This window comes from Apteryx rowi, unplaced genomic scaffold, assembly GCF_003343035.1.
Source record: "Apteryx rowi isolate R43461 unplaced genomic scaffold, aptRow1 scaffold_95, whole genome shotgun sequence".
NCBI lineage: Eukaryota > Metazoa > Chordata > Aves > Apterygiformes > Apterygidae > Apteryx > Apteryx rowi.
This window is the reverse complement of record NW_020451260.1, coordinates 246,072-264,064: the sequence shown is the minus strand read 5'-3', so window position 1 is coordinate 264,064 and position 17,993 is coordinate 246,072. Positions and strand designations below refer to the sequence as shown.

Below are 17,993 nucleotides of genomic sequence, written 5' to 3'. Positions count from 1 at the left end.
TTCCATTTTATACTTTTTAATAATAACATTGGTAGCTTTTGGATAATATGACCAAAAAGATAAGTGGCAAACATTGACCATAGTCTGATTTAATTCTTCTGTAGTCTTTAGATCAGTTCGTCTGCCATGTCTTCAGGTACTTGTAACTTAATTGAAGAAGTAAAGCTTTCAGGCTTGGCCTCTCTCCAGAGAAGCTTCCCAAGCTGTATGAGCTATGTTCTGATGCTGTGTTTGCGACAAAAGGCTGATAACCCTCCGTTTGCAGGGGTGATGTGATTCAGATCTACAAAACCATGAAGCTTGTGGACAAGATGAATATAAGCAGCTCTTCAGCAAAGCTTGCAGGAGTAGAACAAGGGGCACTTCCTGCAACTAGAAAGAGATCAAGTCAAAACAGCTAAAAGTCCTCCTTTATGCAGTGGGCAGTAAACGTCTGGTGCTGGTTGCCACAAGAGGTTGTGGAGGCAGGTAATATCATCAGGTCTAGAAATGATTAGATAAATTCATGGACAACAGTCCATAAATGGCTACTAAATGGAATAGGTGAGGCTGTAGCCTCTAATGTTGTTGCTATAGTGGTTGTGGATGCTGAAGGTTAGGTGGGGAATGGGCTGCATAAAGCAGCCAGGCCCTTGTGCTTTCCTTGAGTAGCATATCCTTTTGCTGCTGTTGGGGACAGAGCACTAGGCCAGATACACCACTCTTCTGACCCAGTAGGGTATTTCTTATTACTTACTTTATTGCTGCTTTGTCCTTGCATAATTTAGATTTATCTAAATTGCTTAGGATTCAAGCTAAACATGCTTTGTACTTTGTAGTACCTCCTTTAGGTTTGGAGAAGAATGTAACTTTTGCAGAAATAAAGCCAGCTGAATCTATCGCAATCGACTGAAGTCTTAAGCTGAATGAAGTCCTGTCCTACTTGTGTCACGTTCTCTCTGCTCGCCCTATTAAAGATATGGGGCCATTACTGGAATAACTTAGTGAAACTTAATGGCACATAGCGTACCAATGACTAGAAGGAAGAAGCTGGTTTAATCTTCCAAGAATCTTAGACTGCAGTTGTGGTGTATGTTTATTTTTTTTAATCAGCTGTTAAGATGGAATAATCATTGTAATAAAGGACTCTAAGTATATATATATATATTGTTTAAAAAAAAAAAGTTGTTTTCCTGTGAAAATAGCTAATGTAATAACTAATGGGGTAGCAGATATACCTGTTTTTTGACAGCTTCTACAGAAACTAGACTAGTAAACATGTATGTAAAGGAACTGGTTAAAACAGTAAGTAAACTATCTGGAAAATTGTGATTAGTTAGGTCTGAACCGACAGTCCTTTGAAAATGGGAAAAAGAAGACTTTCGCTTTTGAATATATCAAAATAGCATAAGAATTCAAATGTAAAGAACAACTGATATGTATGGGACATCTAAATTCTTCCCTGCTGCAAGAGTTGAATCACTCAGTGTGCATTTGAAGTAGAAAGGCAAATATTATTCTTTTTTTTAAGCTCCAGAGAATACTGAAAATAATGTCTCTATATACATATATAGAGATATATATAGATATATAGATCAGTGTTATGTCTTAAGGGAGGGAATACTGCAAAACTGGACATTTCATCTCAAGGGGTATTCAGGAGCAGAAAAATTAGATAAAAGCATTGAGAATGTTTTTAGAGGGCCTGGAAAAATAGGCAATTTATCTTGGTAGTAAATGAGACCTTAGCGAAATGTGTTTTATGAGGCTGACAATCAAATAACTATTCTGGGGCACTGAAAGGTGTCAAATCTGAAGCTAATGAACAGGAAGTATAAGGATTATGTGGAACTGAGTTCCATAAATTTGAGGAGAATTGAGGTGGGAATAAGCATCAGTATTGGTCCTCATAGTTGCCTACTTCTGTGAGCATTGAATTTGGTGCTCAGACTTTAAGCTATCAATTATTAGTGTTTAAATGTGGTCTCTGGCAAAATAGGCTATCCCCCTTCGGTTTGTTTTTGGAATTTCTAGCACGTGCCTCTGAAGCATCTAGTGCTGGCCCTGCTCAAAAGTTGGAAGTCTTTTAATAAAATTCAGAGCTACTGCTATTCCAGGTCACACCTGGAACATCAGGTCCAGTTTCCTGTTTCAGAAGCTTAGCATGAGTGTTTCTTAAAACAGCTGAGGCTACATAAGCCTCCCATTTTGTCTCTGGAGCCACTCAGTGTACTGGGTTAAGGGTCTAACTTGTTCCACTGCCTGGCCCGCAAGCAGTTCAGAACAGGTAGGAAATGGGAATAAGACTGCTTAATTTGGCTTTTCCACCAGAATTAATTATCTACTGATAATAAAGCGTATGCTCCGGTTGCAGTTCAAGAGATGCAGTGAACTGCGAGCACCACTGTTGAAGGCTGGGGCTGGAGGACAGTCTCAGTCTTCCATCTGTGCTTAAGTTGCCAGGTGTCAACACTTGCACTTACAGGACCATGTGTGAGCTGATGCCACTTGTTAATCTGGAAGAAAACTAACTCGGCAAAAAAACTTGATAATTTTCTGCTGGGTTAGCTGTCTGAGTCTTTGTGGAAAAGCCTAACACACATCAGGGCTGGTGTGGAGGAGGAGGAGGAGGAGAGAAAGGAAGAAGCAAGACCTGGACATCTCGTGGCAAAAAGCTGTTGCATTGGCTTAGCTCCCTGTGAGACTGTAGCTCGAGTGTCCTATTTGGGATTGAATTTTAAAGTGTTAGATATTGTGTTTATTTTTCTTATTCGCACTGCAACTAGGATTCCAGTATAATGGTTTTGCTGGCTGCAAAACCTGACCTGCGGTCAGGTTGGACACAGTTGGACATAATTGTGCAATAATTTAATGTTATTGGGAGAATAGAAGTTCTTTTCATATTGTAGTCTTGTATGAAAATGAATACTCTTGATTTAAGATTGATGGATTATTTTGAGTCCCTTCCCTAAAATTAGCAGTGTTAATCTTGAGTGCCTGTTAATCAGAACCTCTGTCTCCTGGAGCCCAGACGGCTGTAATTCTTGCTTCAGTAATGTTTTCAAGTGGTCTCAGAAGCTATTTTGTGGAGGTTATAACTTAATTGAAAATGAAATAGCCTTTCTATGGAATGTTCTGTTTTGTTGAAGTCAAAAAGTTACAATTTTAAGTTATTAATATAATGTATCTTTCATTGACTTGTTGGTTCTCGCTGAAAGTGCGAAGATACAACAAAGCGTAACTTAATCCTGAATACTATAGCCTTAAATATCCCAAATCAAGGGTGCTATTTTGCAGATGGGTGAAATTTTAATAAAATGAAATGGGTATATTTTGAATAGAAGCGAGGAGTGTGCCTGTGCAGGATGGTGAGGCATGTAAGGTACCTTGAAAGCTCTGTTCAAGTAGCTTGAAGGTAGCATTAGTTCCTAGCTAAAACAAGATCTTTCAGCTGACCAAACTAATTCACGCAGCTACGGGTTCTGAAGTTGGGAAACAAGGTACCTTTCTGAAGTTCAGATACCCAGTTGCTGCTTGGGAATAAGAGCAAGTTTGTTGGTGGTGGTTTTTTTTTTGGGGGGGGGGGGGGGGGGTTCTTGGCTTTAATGCCATACTTTTGTCCACAGGACCACAATGTCCTCAAGTAAGCTATAATAGCTGTCTGTTCAAAATAATACAGCTGATTTGGAGCTAATATCTTAATACCTACAGCTAGCCTAATAGAAGCTGCAAAACCAAGAAGTTTTTTACTGGCTATTATTTCTCTGTTAAATGATTTGAAGTGTAACCTAACCTAATCGACCAGTAAACTGGTGTGCTAATTTGCACAAACTGTTGAAAGAGGGATGGTGTGCAGAAAACTTGCACTTAAATCTCATTGGTGACATAACTAACCATGATCCAGACTAGTTTTGAACTGTTATCTGGCTTATTTGGGGAACCTGTGTCCTACGGTGTTTGGTAATGAAGTTCCTAGCAAGGTATTTGTCCTATGTAATACCTCAGTGCTAATGTGTCTGTTCTGGTTTGTGTTTTTAGGGAGCAGACGGGAATCTCTAATTTATTGCGTGCCGAGTGTTCTGTCTGGTGAAAATCATGTCATCCATATTGCCATTCACTCCACCAGTTGTGAAGAGACTTCTGGGGTGGAAAAAATCTGCTGGTGGCTCTGGAGGGGCTGGTGGTGGTGAGCAGAATGGTCAGGAGGAAAAATGGTGTGAAAAAGCAGTGAAAAGCTTGGTCAAGAAGCTAAAGAAAACAGGACAGCTGGATGAGCTTGAGAAGGCAATTACCACTCAAAATTGCAATACAAAATGTGTGACAATACCAAGGTAAGTGCTGTTGTGTTTGAAATTGTTATAACCAATTAAGAAATGACTAGATGGATGTTTAGGCTATCTTGTGAATAAACAAACAAAAATCAGTTGCATGCCTTTGAGTTTTTTGGAAAAAACTTTAAAACCTATTTTGGTTTTAAATAGTGCTTGCTTCAGCTCTTACAACTGAATCACATGCTTTGTAAAATCAAAATTTCTAATAATAATTTTACATTCGTTTTGCRGTACCAAGGTGCCTAGCATAGCTTTTAGTTTGTAGCACTGCCTTATGCTTTTATTTGATAACCCTGTCTATAGTTGGAGGGGCTTACTTGAACCTACACTTTCACTTAAAAAAATTGATTTGTTTTTCCTTGGTCAACACTTCAGTCACCTAATTATTATTTTCAGTTGTATATGGTAGCTTAATTAAAGTTGTACAAGCTGCATCCATTCTCCCTTTGCAAGGGAAATCTTATCTTTGGAGGCAGGTTGCCTGCAGATCAATTAACTTACTGTAATTATTATTTGTTATTGGTTAATGAAAGTGCATTTCATTTAATAACTTGGAGTGTTTCTAGAAATTCTCTTCTGCTCCTCTATATGTATATACATTTAGGTGAACGACTTGCATTCTACCCCTTTGACTTTCTCAACTTAATTCATAGCAACTGCTGTGCGAGAGGCAAGGGTTATGTTTGTAAGTATTAATGTGATGTACTCTAGATTCATGTTGTACAAAATTCCCACTAAGGTGCATGTGTAAGCTCGTTAAGTGTGCAAAATAAATATCAAATCACTTCACAGGTATTTTTTTTTCTTGTTATGAAAAAGTTACAAGATCTTGTGACCCAGGAATATTCTGGGCCCCTAGCTCCTTTGCACTTAAAATAGTTTCTAAGGGAGAGAAGCGACATGCATTTTATGAGCTTGGTTTCTATATTAGCACGTTGGTCCCCGCTATACTTTTCAACTTTGTACTAATCATAGCACAAACTAGATTTAACTGGTGTCGGTAATGGTTTCCACATATCAAATGTGTTATAGCCTTTATCTAATAATGGTTTTAGCATTCTCTTTTAGATTTGACATAGCTTCCTGAGAAAATCTTGCCTATGCTCTGAATCAATGGCTATTTAAATTCTGCTCTTTTTCTCTTCTCGATTCACCTTTTGTTTCTAACACTGCACTCTGCTTGTATTTTTCTTTTTTCCCCTAGAGCGGTCTCAAAATTCTCTGGGTTTCCCTTCTGCTTTCTTCCTTTCGACATTTGGAAAACAATCAGAAATGAAGTATTTGTTAGCGCTTTGTGGTCTTAGTGTGGATTGGTAGACTAAGATTCAAACTTACTGGGATATGTATTTCTTTGAGATGGTTCTGTTTATTTGGCCAAGGCTTTCCTGTGACAAAGACTGAATGCTCAACCAGAAGAAGTTTTCATGTGATAGAAACTAAATGTGCCATACAACTATTCACTTGATACAAATGTGTATCTAACCTTTTGGCCAAATGTTAGACTTCCCAGAGCTGTCCTGCAGCTGGGGCAGTAAATATTGCTGCTTCAGAAGAACAGTTGTCTAAGTATCTTGAAGGCAATGTTAGAAGATACAAACAGCATGCCAATTTGCAACTGTTTTCCTGGGGCACTTGTCTTTTGTATTCAAGTCATTCTTCCTGCCTGCGTGATCTCTTGTGCTGCAGTAATAATAGTAAATAACTCTTTAAAACAGAATGCAAAGATCTATTACACTCTGTATAATACAATCTCCATGTTGTGATCAGCAGTTTTTGCTGGGCTGTGGCATGCTGTTCTGATCTATCCTGGAGTCGGCCCTAAAAAGGACTGGACCTAGATTTTACTTCTTTCTTGACTGCCTTGGGAAGAAGCTGGTAGCTGGAGAGCTCTTCAAGTGGTGTTGGCTATTGCACAAGGTTTAATTTTAAACAAAGAAGAGGTTTTGGTGTTAAGAAGCTAGATGATTTCAGGGCTGCCAGCAGTGGTCCACAGAATTCTTTAGCTTCATAGTTGGCTTTTAGACTGTTTGTATTATTTCACTTTGACAGCAGTAGTCTGGGTGCCCAAGAATGAACAAATGTTAGCTCAGTACTATAATGATCTCTGGAGATTCTTCTTCTTGAATTTAGGAAGTTAATAAAATCTCTGCTTGAGACCCACTTCAATGGATGACCCAAAGATCTGTTGGTCATCAAGTAAAATATCAAAATACTGAATTTAAAACTTTTCTTTCTAACCAGCAAGAAGTTTGGGGTGCAAAGCTACTAAGATGCAATTCTGACATAACACTTGGGCTAATTTGCCAGATGCTCTTCTGTTTTTTTGTTTGTTTTTTTCACTAACTAAGTCTTAATCACTGGTACTGTTAAATTAAGAGTAGGTATTGACCAGTGCTGCCTGCCTCTTTTCCGAACTGTGGCATTATTCCCTCAACAGAAGTTTCACTTGTGGTTTTACAAATTTCTGATCCTGTTAAACATTATATCAAACTCTGGAAATTTCTAACTCCCGTATACCCTTTCATCATAAAAATCCAAAGCAACTAAAAACATGTAGGCTTTTTTCCAAATTGAAAGAAGCTTTGACAAAAGTCGAATAAAATTCCCTCTTCGGAAATTTGCATGTACTTACTGTATGTCACTTATAATCCTGCTGTGATTAGAATTGTTCCGTTTCTGCCCTGTCTGTTAAGGTGACCACATACTAAGTAAGGCTGATGCTATGTGTACTGTTCAAGCTGCTCGTGTAGTAATTAACCCAACTTCTTGTGCAGTCTAATAGGGGTTCTGAGAAAGCAGAAGCAAACAGATGGAGTGGGTGTTGGCACGGCACAGCAGGGGTGCTTAGCGCTCCGTAAGTGGGTCAGTAATCTAGAGCAGAGGCTAAATAAGTACAGCGGTCCTTCTGACACTAGCCCTCTAAGTAATTTGTGGTTATCTTGCTGAATCCTCCCAGCAAGCCAGTAGAATTCTAATCTCATAATCCCTATGTATCCTCAAACTAAATGTTGGCACTTGAGTTCACTTTTCTAAAATGTGTAATGAGTTCAGCTGAATATAAGAACGTGTCTTTATGCTCTCCCTTGTGGTTTTGATACAAATATAGCCCAAAAGCAGTCAGTGAAGAAATAGAGGACATGAGTGTCAATTTATATAAGACTTCTTCCAAAGGACCTGTTTGTAAATGAATATTTTTCACATAGCAATAACTGAGATACAAGCCTTTAACAAACTAAACTATGCCACGTAGTGAATAATCAAATGGCATATCCATAGTCTCTATTCATTATATAAAAAGTCCTTTCAATGGTGACAGTGCAGGGTATTTTAATCCAAAGCAGGGAAACGCAAATCACTAGTTTTAGCATCCCCATAGTGTGGTGTGGTCAGCAGTGTCTCTTCTGTCTTAAAAAGAATATAGATATACTTCATGCTGTCTTCTTGCTTTCTTAGTAAGACTTACAGAAATGAAGTTGCTTTTGAATAATACCAAATATGTAGAATTAACATCAGAGGAGGTTAACTGGAATGAGTTAGGGGATCGTGTTGAATGGAGTGTTGTAGTTATTCTTTAAAAAGAAGTCACGGGAAGAAGGGTAATTTTGCATGGAGTTCAGACTGCCTCGTGATGTCTTATGTTGCTCCGGAGCACACGTTTCTGAAAACTAATGCAGAATTGATCACATCATTCTTGAACTGTAACCAAATGAATCCATATCGCAGGTTGAATTCTGCTTCTGTGTCAACATTTGGGTAAAGTGGCAACTGTAATAGTGTCTTAGGTGAAAGGTGAGTGATAATGGAGATGACCTGCCTGCACTGAGTATTCCCTAGGTAGGACTCTAATCCTTGTTCGTTATACATCGTAATCCATTCGCTCTCCCCCAGAAGATGCCATCTCCTGCTGTGCTTTCACTTACCTATTGTTGAACCCCCAGAACACCCTTGTATCACATCTTGCTGCTGGCAGTTTCCCTGCTCTACGCTGACACAACCTGCACAAAGCAATACTGAAGAGAGGCGTGCTACATCTCTCAGTGTATACGCGCACCTTCTTTCAGTATATGTGGGATGATAAAGAACACGTAGGCGCCTCCCATCCATCTCAGAACCTCTAGCTTTTATTCATTTTAGCTTTGCACAGTAAACACAGCTTTTGGGTATGCCCTGGCGTGGCTATTGCCAACTGAGGGGAAGGAGAGGAGACGGCTAAATGATGCATCTGTAACAGTATACCTCTATTTCCTCTTTCCAGAGGTTTGTGTACTCATTTYGGTACTCTAGAAGGGTTTGATACAGCACCAGATAACTTCCTGATTGCTAACTTAAAAGAACAAACTCTCTTCTTGAACAGACAATTTTTTTTGTTGGTGCTAGTGATAGTGGCAATAGATATGTAAGCTTGCTTTTGATACTGTATGTAAAACAATATTTACAACTTGAACCCTAGGTTTCATGGGAGACCTTGATTTTTTTTCTCTGTAGAAGAGGTGAACTTTCACTGCTTCATAACAGAGAAAAGTAAGGCACAAAAGAAAAGTGATATATCTGGTAGGGTACTGTATTGGCTGAGGTAAGGGGTTAAAGATCTTGTTCCTTGAATCCACATTTAGGGATTTTTAGCTAGGGTGCCAGTGCCATGCAAGTGCATTAAGAAGGCTTCAGTGAAATGCAACAGTTGTTTAAAGCACAGAGTGAAGGCTAATGCTGTTGCCTAAGCCTTGGTTCCCAGCCTGCTATGCCATTACAACTTTAGAAGGTGCTATCTGAAAAATGGCTGTTCTTGCTCAACAGCTCGGTATCTGTGTAGAAAATGTAGTCTTACCTGTGCCCGCTGTCCTCCTTGCTTAATGTGAGCATAGCATCTCTGCTGTGTTTCCTGGTTTTCAGAAGCATGTTTTTGCTTTGTTTTTGAGCAGCCCCCTCTGAAATGGGAGAGAGAACAGGAGGGGCTTAAATCCTGCCTTTGTTTTTGGAGAGTCCAGCTGACCTGTGGAATTCACAGTCAGCAGTTCAACTTTTGAAGCACCTGACTTCTGACTTCAAATGTGAGATGCATTCTGCATTATTACTCTCCAGAGGCAAAGAAAAGCCTTACAATAGACTCCACAGTTTTGAGAATATAGAAGATTTGGAGGGAGTGTTGGATTAAACGCAAAGTAGGCAACTGCAAGTGAATTGGTTGATTAGGCTTAAAAATCAGGACCTGCCTACTGATCAAATTTCAGTAACGGTGCTGCTTCTTTGAGTTTATTAGGATGAAGAGATAGTATTTTAAAGCCATACCTGTTGCATAATTTTCACTTCAGCTAATAGTGAAGGTTGATAACTTTTTAAACTGCTGTCACAGAACTGATCACATCCTGATTCCTGATTCTTCAGAAGAATCTGCTGTAAAGTTCATCAGGCACCTAAAAGTGAGAAAGACTGTTTAGAATGGTCCAGTTTACCTAAAGAAATTATGAATTTCTCTAGTACACCAGTGTCGTTCTTTAACTTGCCTGCCCTACAGCCCTGTCTTCGTTCCCTGCAGTGGGTTAGCAGTGTGGATAAGGTAAGCAGCCTATGCAGTGGCTTATTGCACGTATTGAAATCGTTTTCTGAAAGCTGGTGCTTGTGTTAGTTATCATCCTCCCTAGATGGAAGTCAGTAATGCTGATCAAAGTATTTAGGAGTGAGCAACAGCAGAAGCAAACTGGGCAAAGAAAAGACATTTTTGAAGGTGGGACAGACGATTTGGAACTGCTGTTTGAGAGCAAACAAATCTTTTAAGATGAGAAAGTCTGGGTGCCTTTTTCTTCATGTAACAGAATAAAAAGTCATGCCTAATTTAGGTCTAAAGTGCACAGTTTTTTTCAACAGAACCTGTTCTATCAGTTAGTATGGTTATTTGCATTCCCTGGGAATGTTTGACAGGAAAGTGATTGCATAGCTGCATGCAGTAACCTCATTTTAAGGTGCTTTTGATCACCGCTACAGCTAACCTGGCTTCTACAATAGATTGTTTCCAAGCTTTTAAGATCCTTCCCCAAAATAAGTTACTTCAGTGGATAGCAGTACAGCAGTTTCTGTGTTCTGTTCTTCCACAGGTTAAGGCCATAAAAGATGGGTGATTCCAACAATTAAACTGTGGAAGAAAAAAAAAAGTTCCTCTGGAAACTGTTACAGGAGAGTTCAAACATCTGCATCTCTGCTAACAAGTTAGCTAAGAGGACAACTGCAGGCAGTTGAATTGGCACAGTAGATCCAAAAATAATAATGCTATCCAGACAGAGGTGAAGTCTGTTTTCCCAGCAACAGAACTTGACACCATCTGTTAGTTTGTAGCAGAGATGGGATAATTTGCTAGCTGAGTTGAGGATGGACATTAATTCTTAATCGTAGCTCCCAAGATGAGAACTGCTGGTTTAAAGAATGTCGTCAAATAATAAATCATATCTCATTCCATACACATTCACTGAGACATAAATTAAAATGATTCTATAAATGTTTGAAGATCTATAGTTGAACATCTTAAGCAACCTAAAATATACATATAGATGTTTAAGTACATTGTCATACACTGAAACACCATCTTTATTGCTCAGGTTGCAAGAAGCATTCTTGTAAATTGTTTGCTGATAAACTGACTCCTTTTTCTCATGATAGGATTATTGAGAGTGGACTCTGCTTCATCCTGCTTTTCTTGTGTTGGAATTTAAATAAAAAGGATGCCTGAGGACAGCAAAGAATGGCAAGTGATGGCTGAGAGTTTGAGAGTTTTAGGCAAGATCAGCTTCAAAATCCCTCCCTGTGATAGCTGATGCTGTGAAGACTTTGGATGTCTTCACTGGAAGGTGTAGCAGGAGGAGGATCAAATTGCACTTGCCCTTTTCAGTCCTGTAGTTATGGTGGGWCTTGAGTGTTGTCTCTAGATTCTCTGTAGAAGACTGGAGGAAGTTCTTGGTGTCTTCTAAACACTTTGGGCCAGGCTCTGGCCTCTGCAAAGCAGTAAGGGCAGAATGACTGTGTGCTTTGCAGCAGCTTCCTGTGGAGTGTATCTCTACATCTCATGATTTCTTGTGGCAGATCTTGTAGGCGCTCTGAATCGGCCCCGTGTGCATGTACCCCTTCAGCTGAGGAGTCCAGCAGCATGCTCTGGAGCTTCTCGACTTCCTCTTAGTAAAAGGAGTTGTACAGCCCCCCATGCCAGGCCTAGCAAGCAGCCAGGCAGCTGCTTGCCAGATGAATAGAGTCTACCTGCCATAGCCTGACCAGAAGGCACTACTGAAAGATGRTTATGCCAGATGACCATTCTGTGTTATTCCTGAAAGTAGCCATGGCAAAGCAGTTGGCTTTGCCGGGGGTATTTTTCTGGTGTTTTTGCAGTGTTTTCTGATCTGTGTTGAGAATTCTGTTTCAGTCATTTTATGGTGACTGCTTTCAACAAGGCCATCTACTGTAGCGCTGTACAGCACAGTTTGGATTGCTGTTCAGAGAAAATGCAGCATTTCTCTATGTGCTAACTTCCTTGGGGCTTTTCTCAGAGCCAGGGTGGCAGAAGTAAGCACCTGGTATTCCAAGACAGTCTCCCATTCGAGAATAAACGGACCCAGCCCTCCTTAGTTTCCAAAATTGGTCATGTTCTGGATGGTGTGGCTGTAGACAAGGGGATGCTGGCCCTAACTACATGCCTGAGGTTGCAGGACACCTTTAGATGCTGGCATGGACGATATGTAATAGGAACTGTGAATTCATGTCAGGTTTGACTTCTGGTCCCTGTGAAAGCTCAATTTCTAAACTTGAATTAAGCAATCATTGATAGTGTTGGTAACACTAGTCACACCTGTTATTTGAAAGTTACTCTTATGCGTACCCTTCGACTACAAAGCTATTTTAAAAATCAATTTAATTGGTGTATTATTGCAAAGCTAAACATAGAAATGAGATCATTAAAGATCTGCTGGTGGTCATTCAGGAGTTGCTCAATTTCTTTTAAGCTAATGAAAGAAAAAGAATTTAAGTGAGTTCAGACCAATTTAAAAAAAAAAACCATGGAGGAAATACCAGTTTGGCATTAATACTTCTGAATTATAATTTCTTTAAATGCTTACTCAGTACTATATCTTACTGCATAATTACACAACTTTTGTAGTGCTTGTTTTCAGAAACTGACTTTAAATAACTTTTTGAAGCTTTGTTGTGAAAACAGTAGTTTCAGCATTCTGTAGGGAAAAATGTTCTGTTGTAAACTGGTCGGCGCTGTTTTGCGGTCCTGTTTTGGAGAGGAGCTGTCATGGATGGAGGTGAGCGAGATGTGACGGATGAGTGAACGCCCAAAGCAGTCGGGTTTCGGAATGCCTGGTACAAAGCTCTTCAAGAACCTCTCTTTGAATTAGATTTTTAAAGGAATAAGCCCCAAAGTTGAATACTGTCATTCCCCTTTTCCCTAAATCTTTCTATGCAACTTCCACATTATATAGCCTGAAGTTAAATTTTGTTTGCTTTCTCCTGTTTGATTCATAGCATTAGTGCATTAGGTAGGTAGAGTATGATGCAAGATTAATATGAGCATAAGAGAATGTTTTTTTTTCTCATAGCATATTTTTCTTCTACCAACACTTCCTACTTGAATGGCCACTTTGCAGCAAGCCCTTATTCCTAATAGCTGGGTACAGAAGAATATATGTACGTGTGTGTGTGTAGAGGGCCCTTCAGAAGGTGTGTACGATGGTGATCAGGGCTTTGCTCTAGTATATGTAAGTCATGCTTTCAAAGTTGAATTTGAATCGAAAACTTCAATTTTCTAGCCTTCTCAGGCAGTGTTAATTGAAATAAAAAGTAATGACTGTATTCAAGTGTAACTGAGGTTTTATTAAATACACTAAAACATAGCTTTTTTTTCTTTTTTTATCTTCTCTGGCATTGTACACAGCTGTGGCTGCTGTTGAGAATGGAAGTCCTGTTAGCTCAGGTTAAGCTTTAGTGCAGCAGCAGTTCAGGTTACAGCAACTTATAACATCAGTGTCATCCTGAGAAAGGAAGTCTTAAAGCATTAAACAATGAAACTTAATGCTGCCAATTTTAAGCTCGTGCAATTCAGGAAGTCATATGACTTGCCCACATCATTCGTTACAGAATTGGTATGCCAAGCAGAAAGCATTGGCATGTCAGCTGAGGCAGAACAACATGTAAAAATTGAAATGCACAAGATATTTAGCCAACAGCATAGTTCGAAGGAGCTCGCCTCTTGAGGCAGGAGGAAGAAAATGTTGAGTTTTGAGGACTATGTTGTATACGAGTTAAACATTGGATCAAGGCTCTGGAGATGTGGATTTCAGTCTTGGCTGTGCTGCTTTTTTCTGGGTATCCTTAAAATCGCTTTATTTGCGGTGATTTCTCAGTCTGTAAATTGAGACAAATTTTTGCAAGGTATATGTGATAATGCCTCATCTTCACCTCAGTGACATAAACTGAATTATTGGTTATGGAGTGTGAGTTTAAGATGTTATTCTTGTTGGAGTATCAATGATGTAGAAAGCAGATTCAGGGGTGAAAAGTTGTTTAAATCTGTTAAAGTTCCTTAGCTTCAAGTTACTGTTGCTTATTATTATTATGATTATTATTGCTTTAATGGTAAGAAGCAGCACTCTAGTCAAGAGTCTGACTCAAAAAAAGAAGTATTAAAGCTTACTTGATTTATGCGCCTTGACTTATTTGTCCCAAGTTAACAACTGTTGTTGGGGCTGTTGATTTTTAGACACATGAAAAATAGCTATTTGTGATTACTTTAGCGACTTATCTGCTCGGTGGATCCCAGTACAATGCTTTAACTAGGAAGAATAATATCTGTATCTGACACTTTACGTTGCCATTAAGAAGATATGTTGGTCACTCAAGACAAATATGTTGACTGTGCTTTATTGTCAATACTGAGCCCCAAATGACCTCATAAATAGTAGTTATTTTTTCTCCAATTAAGGAATCTGGTTATAGTCAGCCTGTGTCAGTGCTGAACTATTCCCTGGCTTACTGTAGTAATTAGTGCCTTTATATCAGGCCAACTATGCAGTGTGAAGATTTCTCATTATGTTCTTCTCGTGTAGAAGTCAGCTAACTTACTTTTCTTGGTACTATAATAAAAAAAAAACCTGAGCACTGTTTTCACTAATGTGAATTTTTTATGACAACCAGAGCGTTTTTGTAGAGAAACTTTCCAATTGTGTAGCTCAGGCTGTTAGCCTAGGAAGTATTTATAGGGTAAAAAACATGCTGCAGTTCTTTTAATGTGCAGCTTTGAGCACAAATAGCTAGCTAACTGGTTTCCTACTGATTTAATCCTCTTTATAATCTATACCTGCTAATTTAATAAGAGTAATTTCCCATGTCTTGTTTACTACTTGTTGCTGTTGGCTTACTCTCACTTGGTTGCAGTTGTGGATTGGTGAAAAACTTTTAAAATTTACTGTATACAATGCTGTGGTCTGAACGTGAACAGGTTTCATCGGCTTCTGTTGTGCTGCATTGCTTGAAGCAGATCAGCAGGATAGAAGAGAGCATGGGGAGCTGGAGCGAGTTTGCATCTTGCTGCATATGCTTCAAAATCAGCAGAAGAGCAAGGAGATTGGGGGGATCCCCTTGCAAAAGTGCTACACGGTAATCTGACTTCAGAGTTCGTTCAGAACAACTCCCCAGATTGTGGCTTTTTATTCCAAAATGTACAAACACATTTCAGTAGGTCAAAAATTGAGTTTTCATTTGGAGTCTTTGCTTGTAATTGTTGGTAAACTGACCATTTCCTGGGGTGCTTGGATATCTTCTTTCTTATAATACTGGATAGCTAAAAGCCTGATACAAAAGAAAAACTTGGAGATTTGCTTAAATGTAGAATTTCAAAGTTAGTTGATTTGTTTAGTTGATTTGGTGAGTTATATCCCAGAACTGGTATTCACTTCCTCTGAGTTCTGTGGGAGGCTTCAAGTCAAGTTTCTCTGTGATACTTCAAATAACTTTAACTCATGCTGTCGTTTTGAAATTTTGAACGTGTAGGCCTAATAAACAACTGTTGTGGAGTTATTTGGCTCTTAAGTGTAGTGGAAAGTCTCATATGTTCGAAGCAATGTTCGACTATCAGGTGTTTGATTGAAAAAGTCTTTTCTCTTTAATAACTCAAATGTTATTTTCATAGACTCAACTGCATTTTCAAAGAGCACTTTTTGAACCTTGAAGTTTTTGTGTAAGCCAACAGCAGCATAGCATCTAATCAAAGTGTGTTGATAGTTCTTTACTGTCTTTCCATAATAAATGTTTCCCCTTCTGCATTAGTGRGGGAGACTTGAATGTAAACTTAATGGCCATTTCAAAGAAAGAATTTAAGTATATCCATCCTGATGAATTCCACAAAGCTGAGGATGAAAATCCCCTTTTGGTTCCTTCATATATAAATTTTATGAATGCCTAATATTATGCTTATGTCCAGTGTACCTGTCTTGCAAACTGATGCCTTGTCAAAGCACAATTGGGATCAAAAAATCAATGTTCCACYGTCCCCTATCTGTCTCAGGTGAATATAGCTGGAGAACATACAGCCCATTAATGTGGTTGTGTCTGTTGCGAATTGCATTGGTGGCAACCACTTAAAAATGCCTGTTCAATAATAAGAAGACATTATTACTGCAGCCTAGTGCTGAAGTGTTCGATCACCATGTGGGAACCCCTCAGTGCTTTATCCAATAACCTAGCAAGAAGGATTTAACCAGCTTTTGTTGCACTGAGGAGCCACAAAAATGTTAACTTGAATGCTAATATTCTTTAGCCCTTGAAATTCTAATCTTGTGCTGCAGTAGCACAGGGAGAGAGCAAGGCAGCTGCCACCAGAGCATAGAGCAGTTGTTTGTTACCACTTTTCATTTTGGGTGGAGGTAAATCAGGGTCTACTCCCATCAGTGGAGTGAGGAAAATAAACTGTTGGATGTCCTGGGAAAGTGCTTTAACTATTAAGCAATTGTATGTGAAGCAAGAGTGTTTGTGGGCATTATCTCCAGGTGAGCGTTCTGGGTGTGGAGCATGAGCGAGATGCCTAAGACTTCAGGACTTGTCCATAATATTAACACTTCCTTTTTGTCTAGCTCTAGGCAGTGAAGCTCAGTAAACAGGTTTTGATTCCTRTTCCAAGGGAACTGCCTCTCTGCCTGCTCAGATTCTCTGTGAATGGTATCTGGTAGCGTCCCATATCCCGCTCTGGTCTGAGGAGAATAGAGACCTGTAGTTAGGCATCTTGGTTGTCAAACTTTAACTTCATTTGAATCCATTTGCTTACTGTGTGCACTGTGGACAATAGTTATGTAGTACTTGATATTTCTTTGAATTTTTGTATGCCTTATCTCTAAAGATATTGTCTCTTGTTTGGAGGTGTATCAAGGTCAGTGTATTCTCTCAGTTCACCAATTTTCATGTTAGGTATGCATCAGTAGCTGGCTCAGACTGCAGCAGTTGTTCTGACATGGTATAGAGGCTTCCCTGTGTCAAGCACTTTATAGTTAATATATGTTCACTTGTCTTCCTTGGCCTCTGTCATTGAGTTTCTCAAGACACATGGAATTTGTAGAGAAAGCTATCCAGAAGCACCTTCAGTTTGAAATGTGGGAGTAAGATTCATGTAATTCTGTTGTTCTAAGAGTGTTTTTTGACAACTCAGCATATTTTTCAAGCAACACAGACAAGATGGGTGTCTTGCAGACCTAATCCTTCCTCCTCACCACCCCAAGCACCCATAAGTTTGAGACAGTTATCAAATTGTCACATCTCAACTTTGTCTACCGTCCTCCAGGTTACAAAACAGCCCACTCATGCAGTAGTATCAGCTGCTCACCTGCTTGGAGGATGACAGGCTACTTGAGAGAAATTATTTGACTTAGCCATGGGTTGCTGTACCTGTTAACTCTTGAGGAAAACTTTCACCAGTGTGGAGACTGACTTTGCACCTAGGATGACTAATAGTGATTGGAGAACTTAAGATAAAGGTCATCTTTAAATGTTTTATGGTGCAAATCTGGAAATGTGTATGTGAGCTCTGTCTTTACCTCTTTTGAAAGCATGATCTTCTGTGAGATTGTTATCTGTTATTTGTGGACAGATCAACCAGTATTGTGATGGATATGTCTTTCYGTAAAGATACTTTGTCCTCTGATACTCCTGATTCTGTTTAGGTCTGTCTTCATGTTGGAGATGATGAAGAGCATTCATTAACATGTGAAACACCATTGGGTGTCATCTTAATTTACTGCATGGCCTTACTTAACTGATACAAACTAGAGAAGAAAACAGTAAATGCAGGTTGTATGAAACAAGATTGAGGTGATTCGGTAGGTTATTCATTCCTTGTGTAACTTATAAATAAAAGAAAAAAGATATTTAGTGGCTTGGCATCGCTCCTGTTCTGGAAGATGGTGCTTTAGTTGGAGCCTTTCAGTGGGGATTTAAATATTAGGAAGGAATTGTTTAATTTACTGTTTTAAAAGAYGTGGTAAAATGAGAGTAGAGGATAGATGGTTATTTCCCAGCTAGACTGTGTCGCTGAACATGCTTGCTTCAAACCTGCAYGCTGCATGATGTGGTGCAACATCTTACTAGCTACTCCAAGCTCCAAAAAATTCTTCTCCTAATTGGGTATTTTTGGAGTGTGTGTTTCTGGATACCCTTCTT

The 17,993-nt window shown here is 39.2% G+C and overlaps 1 protein-coding gene across 2 annotated transcripts in view; it reads left to right on the top strand.

Moving 5' to 3' along the window:
- The first annotated feature begins 876 nt into the window (after positions 1 to 876).
- Positions 877 to 17,993, top strand: part of SMAD2 (SMAD family member 2) — a 42,931-nt gene continuing 25,814 nt past the window's right edge. Inside the window, exons 1-2 of one of the 2 annotated variants that reach the window (XM_026092221.1) lie at positions 877 to 1,069; positions 4,018 to 4,310. In XM_026092221.1, the coding sequence (XP_025948006.1) occupies positions 4,075 to 4,310 (236 nt within the window). In that variant the 5' untranslated portion in view covers positions 877 to 1,069; positions 4,018 to 4,074. Of the gene's footprint in view, positions 1,070 to 4,017; positions 4,311 to 17,993 lie in introns of those variants that run through there. The other variant, XM_026092220.1, reaches the window with a different exon arrangement.